A 10,283-nucleotide genomic window follows, 5' to 3' on the forward strand; every position below is an offset into this window, starting at 1 on the left:
CAGTTAACTAACCAAGTTTACCTAAAAGTCAGAGGCTAAGAGAGGGGCAAACAAGCCCAGGCAGAGAAGGAGGGAAATTCAGATTCCTTGACCAGAGGCCTTACTTGGCTAGGAAGGGAAAAGTATGGAGACTCCCGAGGAGTCCAATGCTGGGTCCTCCCATGAGAAATGAGACCCGATGGCAGTGAGGACGGTGCTCACAGCAGCTCACTGTCCCGGAGCACTGACTTGTGCCAGGTACTCTACCCACAAGGCTCTTGCGACCTTCAACAATCCTATGAGGGAGGCCCAATGATTATTGCATAGTTCCAGGTAGGAGATCAGAGGCTCAGATCACTTAGATCATGAGCAAGCATGGCCGAGTCAGGATTCACACCCAGGTTGGTTTGTTTCTCGGATCTCACGGTCTAAAACACTGCTATCTTGTCCATAGAGATCTGTCTCAAATACAAGACCTTCTGATGGATGCTGTGAAAGGTAAGCCAGCAGGCACCTAGGTCTTAGGGAAATTTAACTTTATTCCAAAACAATGCTTTAGCAGCTTCAGGTCAAGACATTTGCTGGGGGAATATCAAATATTATAATAAATGAAAACTATTCTCAACTATTCCCATTACAGAATCAAATACAGATCCTGTACCTCCCTGTCCCTCTCTCATATATTCTCTTCCAATGTTTTCTTAATCTTATTACTTCCCCACCACCCTCTTTCTTCCCTCCATTTTCACTGCTGAGACATAAAAAATGATTCCCGGGTAAAAGTGATTAGTGCTGGTTGGGAGAGAGGTTTCTGAGAAGCCTAATAAATCACTGCTGTCTTTTCATCCTCTGGCTTCTACACTAGGATGCTCTCAAGGCTTTCTTCTTCCCACCTCCCCCACCCGTCTCCTTCCCCTCTACCTAGTTCTGTCTTTATATTGCTATTTTTCTAGTCTGCTAGGCACAGTGCTAAACTGGAAAGACTCTGCCAAGCCCCCTGGCAGGAGCTGGCCTGCAGGAATCCTGCCCACCACAGCGGTGCAGGGCCTCTGGGCAGACAGGCAGGAGAGAGGGCCGAATTTGGGGTCTGGCTAGAATGTCAGACAGAGCAGGTTTCCCTGGCACAGGAACTGCCCTACAGAGCTCAGCTGTCTCATGCCAGGGTCAGGATTACAATTTCTCCCTGGCACTTGCCGCAGATTGCCTGGGAAGAGAAGGGAGGGTGGGGGGTGGGGAGCGGAAGCAAGCCAGCACACCACCCAGAGTTGGGCGAGCTCCACAGGGCATAGCCACGTGCCTGAGGCACACGGGCACGCAGGCAGGCAGCCAGGGTTTGCCAGGGCTCGCATGAGAGATGGGGGCTGGGCACCCAGCGAGTGGCTGTTTCCACATTGGCAGAACAGGAGTTGCTAACCCAGAAGCGATGCTGCTGGGTTAACATCAGGGAAGTGACTTGTCCTAACCCAGAATGAAGGAGAAAAGCCAAACAGGCTACACAGAAGAAGGATTGGGCATGCTAAAAAAAAAAAAAAAAAGAAAGAAAAAAAAATGCATGTCCTATTTTTGCAGAGGGAAGGGGACTGGATGAAATGAATCCCTAAATGAACAAGGGCTGGGAATACAGGCCTTCTTTTCTCTGCTCCCATGCCACTGACATCATAACAACAGCTCCAGGCCCTGAGTATGCATGTGCCACCCACTGTGCCATACCTTGTCACGTGTTATCTTATTCAACCCTGCTAAAACCCCATGGGAGGGGACTATTTATAGTCTCCATTCTATTGATGAGTAAACTCAGGCTTAAAGAGGTTCAGAAAGTGACACAAAGTTACACGGGAAGCCAGTGTGGGTCCAGGACGTGAACCCAAACCCCTGAGCTCAAAGTTGTCGTTTTTCACCACCAAGGGGTCCTGCTTTCCAAACCTGTGGGAAAATGCCTCATGCCAGGAGGCTAGGAACTGTCCTGGGAATGTCACAGCAAGACAAGGCCAAGAGAACAGGGCAAGTCTGTCCTCTACAGGGCGTGGTGGAGAAGATAAACCCTTACATGAAACAGAAAATAGTCTGCCTGCCTCCAGAACAAAGCTGACTCTCTTCCCTCCATGACCTCCTTGATCTTGATGAATGAAATGCACTTCCAAGAGATGCAGGGCACAGCAATTATCAATCGTGGTGCTCTGAACCTACAGACGTAACAACATGCTCAATGGGAAAATATAGGAACCGCATGCCCTTAAGAGGAGGGAGAAACTGAAGCTTCATCCCATGATGCTGGGAAAAGCAAGAGAATCCTGTTGCCTCAGCAGGACCTCCCATAATCCCAGAACCACTAGCACAGAACTCCCTTCCATCAGTACTCAGATCCCACGGCCGGCATTTTCCTTCCACGCCAAAACCCTATCACAAAGGAAGATCAGCAGAAACAGAACACAAATTCCATCCTGCCAAGGTACAATGGCTCTCCCCCACCTCCCCATTCTTCTCGTGCCACCCACTTACGCCCTCCTCTTCCCACACACCAGCACATGGAAGGGTTTTCACTTCACTCTGTAACTGGCCTTCGTCAGAACCTGGTCTCGTAACCAGCCTTCATCAGGAGCCGTTCTCTGAGCTCAGAACTGGAAAGAAAGCCTTCTTAATTCTCAGCTGAATACGGGTCTAACAGTGGCAGGACACCCCCAAGCTATTCAAAGAAAAACCACCAGAGGAAATGATTTCAAATCTGGCTTTACAAGCATGTGATTTAAAAATAACTCTGACTCTGTCTGCTATAGATGACATTCCCTAAAGGGACTGCTGTCCTTAAAGCAATCACTCAATTCTCAGGGCAAACAGATTCTTATTTTTCCAGTACCCATCGCATACTTCCAGGAGAGCACTCTCAGGTACCACTTCTGATAGCATCTGAAAGGCAAACACTGAAGCAGTCAGGATGACTCCTGCCATCTCTGCTGGCCTGGGAACATCCAGGATGCTGCACCTCAGCTGCCTGGGAAGCCTGTGCAGGTGGCTCTAGCATCCAGAAAGCACCGCCCTTCCTTCAGGAAGATGTCAGCCCAGAAAGCTTAACAATCACATAGCTACAGGAGGTTTCAAAGGATCCCTGGGGTATTTCTTCAAGGAAAACTATATTTCTTCAGATATTTGATTCATTCTTTGATCAGACAGCTATACAGAAGAATAAAGATGGGTGTGCAAAATAGGAAAGGAGGTTGGAGGGATAGTATGAGACATACTATAATATGAGAATTCACAGGAACCCTCACTTTGTCATTTCAAGACACACTCGGAGTAGACCTACAAATGTATAATTTGACAGCTTATGGCTTCATTTCCTCTCAGACAGGTAGCACTAATGATACAATGCAACTGAGCGTAACTCAAAAGATGCATGCTGAGCAAACAGCAGAAAACAAATGCTGAATAAAATTGCTCTGCAATTATCTCCTGATTAGCCTGATGTCTTAGTTTTATCAACTAAAAGTGTTTAACTATGCTCTTATTAACATTATATTTCTTCTCAGCAACCTATATCTCCTGATCTTCTCAAAAGTTTTTGCCCTAAAGCATTACAAGAGGTAAAAAGCATCCATGTGTGTGACAGGATCCTGAACTAAGCCCAGAGTTTGCTGTCCAAATTGAAAGTCTAGATCAGTAGTTCTCAATGGGGGTGATTTTGCCCCCAGAGGGCATCTGGCGGTGACTGGAGACATTTTTACTTGTCACAGGGTTGGGGTAGGGGTGTTAGTGACATCTGGGGGATAGAGGCCAGGGACGCTGCTACACAACCTACAACGCACAGGACAGTGCCCACAGCAAACACTTACCTAAAACATCAGTAGTACCAAGGTTGGGAAATCTTGATCTAGGCTGAAATTATACAATTCCCAGAATGCTCAAGGCCACATCTGTACTCATCCCTCCTGAGGACTTACGTTTCCTCAAGATTAAGTTGGTATTTCTATTCTGATCACCACTGTGATTATACAGAATAATCGAGAACTCTGTCCTTTTTCAGGTTTGCTTGTGATACGCCATCCATCAAGTCCACATTATAATCTTTATAATGATCCACACTGTATGACAGCGGAGGGTTATTTTATCTGTTTAGTATTTGAAGAAGAGCTTTAACTTTTTTCCTGTCTTGTTAGGAGTCTCCTTGAGTTTTCAATTCAAAGAAGAAGATTATTTCGAAGTTGTGTTTCCATTGTCAAAAAAGACACTGAAATGAAGACTTATTTCTAGACCCCAGTGGGATCCTAGTGCGCTTCCTCCACCACCTAACAAAACGACACCACTGAACCTCAGGAGTCCTTTGTTATGAACTGCAAAGCTGACTGGGGCATCCCAAGTTTCTGTCACTGAGGAAGACTGATTCTAACAAGCTCTCACAAACAACTTCTAAGAAAGCCTCAATTCCAACACTCTGATTCTTCACTCTCAGTAGGAACCAAGCTGTGGGGACTCAATATTTACACACATCTTGGGGAAAAAATACAGTATTTCTAACATGGCACACATCCTGTATTTGGCAGGGGATTGAGAAATACTTGTCAATTGAGGATGTTTTGGAGTTAGAACACCCCAATCCAATAACTATTGGTCAAAATCTCCTGACATTTCTCTCCAGAAGGAGGGGTTAAATACTGAATCTCATGATTTTAAGAAGGTATTTCAGAAGACAGGGATTGAAAGAAACGATAAAAGTTGACATAAATAGAACAATGATCACAAGTGCTTTCATTAATAGAATATCCAGTGCTAGTCACTTGACCCTTTTACAAATTATCTCTACTTTTCACACTAATCCAATCAAATATACATTATACTCTTCTACACAAAGGGAAACAGAAGCCCCAAGGGGTTGTATCATTTTGTAAGGTCACACAGCTACGATGTGGAAAGCCTCATTCTGCAGAGCAGAATGACACACAACTGTGCCTTCTCACTGGGGCTCTGTCCCCTTCTCCCTGTTTTGTTTTGCTTTGTTTTTTCTCATTTTGAATGGTTATTTATTCTGCCGGTTGTCTGTTTCTGGGAAGAAATTGAAGACAATGGCACTGTACGTTCTAAGTGACAGGGGCTCAGGGCCACATAAAGGAGTGTTTTCTCAAGCTTCTGCAGCCTCCTGGGGTGGCTAGAGGTTAACACTCCATTCCATTCCAACCAGTAGCCTTGAGTTGTAATTCAAAGTGGGTTTGGAGAAAGGGCCAACACAAAGAGATTGGAGTGGAGAGCTTAAACTCCAATACCAATATTTGAAGGCAGGGATGTTCTCTTCCTCCTTTGTGGGATTTCCTTTCATTTTAATCTTACTCTGTGTATCTCAGAAACTCCACACGAGTCAAGGACACGGAGTTCAGAAAAGATCTGTAGGACAATTCTCCCATTGTCCTGCTTTCTGCCTCCCCCTGCAGCGAAGGCCCTCAGCGCTTCGACCTTCCTGACAGTTTCTCTGGCTGAATCTTTGTTCCTGGTTACCTGCGCACATGAAATGGTCTTTCTTCCTGTTCATTTTGTACTCCAGGGTGCTAAGGGCATGAAGCCAGAGCTGCCTCAACGTATGTTTAGATCTGAGCATTTCGCAGTGGGTTTTGAAGTACTGGTCATTTTAGGTGACGTTTTTGGGTAATATTTCAGCACCATTTAAAGCCAATCTTGTGGCCTTGTGGGATTGACAAAAGTGGATTAAGTGTGATGGATACATGAAAATGAAAAAAAAAATACATAAGCACAATTTGGTTTATAGGAAGAGTGAAGAGAGAGAGCTGGGATCTGGTGCTGAAGAAGGTTAAGCCACGCCTAATATGAGAGCTGCTTTCAGATTCAATTTCCCAGTCAATGACAACACAAGATGAAAAAGTTGGGTGCCCCACACCCCTAACTCACATTTTGTTTTCTTCAGGCCAGAGAAGAGTGAATGTAGGTAAACCACAGCCCTATAGAGAGTCTGCCCAAAGCATTCAGCAAGACCCTATTATCTGTGCATTTGGGGATAAGGAAAACAGAGAGCAGATGCGATGGATGCCCAAATTACCCAAATCCTTAACTGCAGGCTGGTGTTTCTGAAACTGCAGTCCTTGGATTCGCTGCATCTGAATCTCTTAAGAAGCTGGTTAAAAATGCATATTCCTGGGCCTCACCGTGAACCTGAAAAATCAGAATTTCTAGGCGTGGGGCCATAGAATCTGCATTTAGCTGACTCTCCAGGTGATGTGGATGTTCGGTGAAGTGGGTGAAATACAAGACTCCTCTTTTAGAGCGTGCTGAAGCCCCTCTGATGGTCAAGATGCTTAGGTCCCCCCACCCTGGCCCTCCCTTTCCTCCTCCTCCCCACCTGAAGGGAGAAGCTTCTGAGAGTTTACCTGGTCTGATGGGGCTCTGCATACAGTTCGGGGACGGGATGCCAGGGTGAATGGGTGCAGAGGCCCGACTGCTGAGGTCCATGACTGAGGGCGCAGCTGAGGAGGCCGGCTGCAGCCCGGGAGGATGAGGGCTGTGGTCATGCTGAGACGGGCTGGGGGGAATGCCATTTTCAGACAGAAACTCCTCCAGGTCCATGTATTCCAACTGGAAAGTGTCTCCGTCATAGGGAAGAGTTTTGTCCCATAAGGTGGGTCCCAAGAATGCCGACTGGGGGACCGTCGGGCTGTTACTCTCATCATCCAGCTTCTTTTCCTTGTCTTTATCTTTACCAAATGCTGCAGAAAAAGGGGAAAGTTGGACTTTAAGAAAGAAAAAGTGTCACTTTTTTATCACCCCTCCTGGCTTCTGCCACAAAACTACTCCTCACAAACACCAAGGTTCTTCTCGGGCTGCTGGCATTTGCGGACCTGGAGTTAAAAGTTCAAGCAGGATATGGATCTCTGCCTGGTTTTCAACATCTTCCTATTTACTTTGGAAAGAAAGCCCCAGTCCTTGGGACAGGGCTACACACAGATCTAGGGTATAAACAAGAGAGCGCGGTCTTCAGTGCATTAGCGGAGGAGACAAATAACTTAAATCTCCAGTAGGGAAATGGCACTTGCCATTACATCCAACGGCTGTGATGTTTAAGAAAGCAGCCAATATACCAGGCATAATTTATCTTCCAGGAAACTCATGACAGTAACAATCCGAGGTCATTCAGACTTAGAAAGCCAGTGGGTTGGTAATCCTAATTTTGGTAAAGCAGGGACTCTCCACCCTTCTTCCTTACCATGTATTAAGCACCTACTGTATACCTGGTTCTTTCCACACACTGTATCATCTCCCAAAACCTCAGAATCAACTTGCAAATAGCAATTGTCCCCTTCCTACTGAAGAAATGGAGGCTCTGGGACTTGAAGGAGCTAGACCAATACCTCATGTTGGCAGAAAAGAAAATCGAGAACTTCCGGAGTGCACATGTTTGCTTCTAAAGCCACTGGGGTACACTGTATTTTACAAAAGGAGATTTAAAAAAAAAATTACAAAGTGTTTTCTTCTTCCTCTTCCCCAAACATTGAAGTATGATCCGACTCAAAAAATTAGACACGGATGCAACCTGTCAAAAGCACAGCTATTGGAAAAGGTGACTACTGCACATACCTGTGATGGAGGTATGCAGCTATTTTCTACCTGGAAGGATCGCTCACCCCATTAGGTCTCTAACCAGAGCTCTTCACCCCATTAGGTCTTTAACCAGCGCTCTGGATGTTGCCAAGTCTAGTACTCAGGTGTGGGTGGAATCTGGAATTAAGGAATTTGGCTTCTGAGTTTCTTCCTCAGAAAAACACAACCTCAACCGCCATCCATTCGAATTCTCTACAGTCTCATCTCCTGAGAATCTGACTTAAAACACCCACAGATGCAAGAGATGGCAGGCAGCACCTCCCTCCCCAGCGCTACTCCTTAAAGGAGAGTTAAGAGGGACGCTCTGCTCTGCAGACTGCCAACCAAACCCCTCAGCTCTCGCCATGCAACAGGTTGTCCCCTGCTAGGAAAGAAGATGCGAGTACTCCCAAGCTATTTGTAGCCGAATGATCTTTCAAGACTTTACACGCTGAGCCGCACGGTTCGCATTTGCTACTGTGATATCGAAGGTATGAAACCGCATCAACCCAATGACAAATCCCTGGTGACACCAGCTCCCCTCGGAGCCTCCTCGCACGACCCCTCCTGTCCCGTTCCAGCCAAGGATGCCTGGGGAAGGTTTGGGACTTACCAAGAAAGGGCTCAAGCCAGAGGAGGCTCCAGTGCGGTTACACGTGAGCCTGCTCCGCTCTCCCCTCCCACCAGGAAAAGTGCACCGGGAAAGTGTCAGCGCTGGAGGCGTGCACGGCTTCCCGCCGAGAGACCACTCCCCCCGCCAGCCCCAGCCTCAGCCCTCACCCCCCCACCCCCCTTTCCGAATTACCCTGCACAGATGAACACGCGTCTCCGCTCACACCGCGTGAGTTCCAAATACCAACTAACAACAAGCAATAAGCACGATTCCAATACCCAGGCTACGCACCGAGAACCCCGCTCCGCTCGAGCCCCCGACCCCCATAGAAGCCAGCCCTCTGGTTTCTCCTCCCCAGCCCGAGAAGCTCTGCCCTGATGCAGGCGGTTTGGCTCTGCGTGTGGATGAGCTTCAATCTAGGGATCGCCGACCTGTCAAGTTCTATCTCCCTCCCGCGCCGCAGGAGCGGGACCCAGGAGTGCGAGCCAGGTCCCCCGCGCTATTTTAAATGCTACTTAGTGAGGGGGCCCCCTCTTTTACAGGAGAGGTAGGGTGATGGGTGAGCTCCTCAATTTCATCAAAGCAGGGCCAGGGGACAGAGAGGCGGACGGATGCTCCAGCGGGCCAACGGGGGTGCCCGGCTAAGGAGGAGGACCCCAGAAGCATCGTCCCTTCCCAGAGCAGGGCATCCAGGAGGGCAGCGCTCACCGTCTTCTTGATGAAGGGGGAGCTTCAGCGGGTTCTCCAGCAAGGACCTGAGCACGCCGTAGGGAGGCGGGATAAAGGTGGGATTCAGGGGGAGCGATCGGGACATTTTCTCCATCGCGATGCACTCAAATATTTTTTCCTAAAAATAAAAAAACCCAACCGCCCCCCCCAAATGTTGCTGAGCTTCTTCCTCCGTCCTTTGCCAAAAGTACTCGCTTTCAAGGCGGTGGAGACAAGGGAAGAAAAAAATTACTTCTATCTTTATAAATACAGCTGCATACGAAAATAAAAATAAACTTTCGGGTTCCCAGGGCAGACGATCCCCGGTGGACGCGCCAAGTGCCCACGGGCTCCTGGGCGACGTGCAGGATGCTCTCACCTGCCTCGAACCCTTCGTCCTGCAAAATGTTCAAAATCGCGAAAAAGAAAGAAAAAATATGCAGACGGCTGCAGAAAGGCGAAGGCACCGCGCCGCCTCGGGTCCCTGGCGCGAGCACCGGAGACGGCGCGCCGTCCCACCCCACCCCCCTCCCCGCGCCAGCGGCCGCTGCTCCCCCGCGCTCGGCGGCCCCGCAGCGCCGGGCTCAGCGCATCCGGCCGCCCATGTGCCGCGGCCCTGACAAGAGTGACGTCAGGGCCCGCACCGCGCACCGATAGGCGTGCAGGGGCGGGGCCACGTGAGGCCACGCCCCCTCCGCCCCGCCCGCCCCGCCGCCGCGTGTTTAGCGTCGTCGCGCGCGCGGATTTTCTTGGACCATGGGGAGCTGGCGGGTTGCAAAGGGACGGGGGCCAGATCTCCCGGGCCACCGACCTGAGCTGAGAATCTAACTTTTTCAGGGTGGAAAAGGAATTAAGGGTTTTTCTCGGTAGTTTTCAACCTAGAAATAAGCCGGGGAGTTTAAAAAATCCAGATGCCCAGGCCGCATCCCAGATCAATTAAATCAGACCTCTTGGCTGACATCCAGGCATCATTAGTTTTTAAACCTCCCTGGCGGTTCCAATGAGCAGCCAAGTTTGAGAACGACAGGCTTAGATTGCATTGAAGGTAAACACTCTTCTAAATACTTCTCTTGGCCCCCAGCTTAGCACCTTCTCCCTTGCCCGGCTCCCACAACCACCGAAAAATAACTACTTGCTGGAAGTTCTGATGAGATGCAAAAAGCAGAGAGAAGAGGGGAGCAAGGGACTGAGTAGTGTGAACTGTTTCCCACGCTGTCAGAGGGTTATTAATAGGGATACAATTTGCCTGAAATTGAATGAGAGCTGGAGAGAGAGACACATGCACACCGAATGGGATTTTAGTAATATTTACTCTTGGAGAGTACTGATGGCTGCGTCAGGGTCAAGTTACAAGGTCTCCATGGTAATTAAAATAATTCTGTAAAGTATTCCTTAAGGGGGTCTCTGTTCA

The 10,283-nt window shown here is 48.5% G+C and overlaps 1 protein-coding gene across 5 annotated transcripts in view; it reads right to left on the reverse strand.

Moving 5' to 3' along the window:
* HLF (HLF transcription factor, PAR bZIP family member) overlaps positions 1-9,499 on the reverse strand; it is a 52,632-nt gene extending 43,133 nt beyond the window's left edge. Inside the window, exons 1-2 of one of the 5 annotated variants that reach the window (XM_014861080.3) lie at positions 8,873-9,499; positions 6,345-6,680 (exon numbers count right to left, since the gene is read on the reverse strand). In XM_014861080.3, coding sequence (XP_014716566.1) covers positions 6,345-6,680; positions 8,873-8,987 — 451 coding nt within the window. In that variant the 5' untranslated portion in view covers positions 8,988-9,499. Of the gene's footprint in view, positions 1-6,344; positions 6,681-8,164; positions 8,240-8,872 lie in introns of those variants that run through there. The other 4 variants (XM_014861079.3, XM_070482971.1, XM_070482970.1 and 1 more) reach the window with 4 other exon arrangements.
* Positions 9,500-10,283: the final 784 nt, after the last annotated feature.

The sequence above is a fragment of the Equus asinus genome, chromosome 13, assembly GCF_041296235.1.
Source record: "Equus asinus isolate D_3611 breed Donkey chromosome 13, EquAss-T2T_v2, whole genome shotgun sequence".
NCBI classification, from domain to species: domain Eukaryota; kingdom Metazoa; phylum Chordata; class Mammalia; order Perissodactyla; family Equidae; genus Equus; species Equus asinus.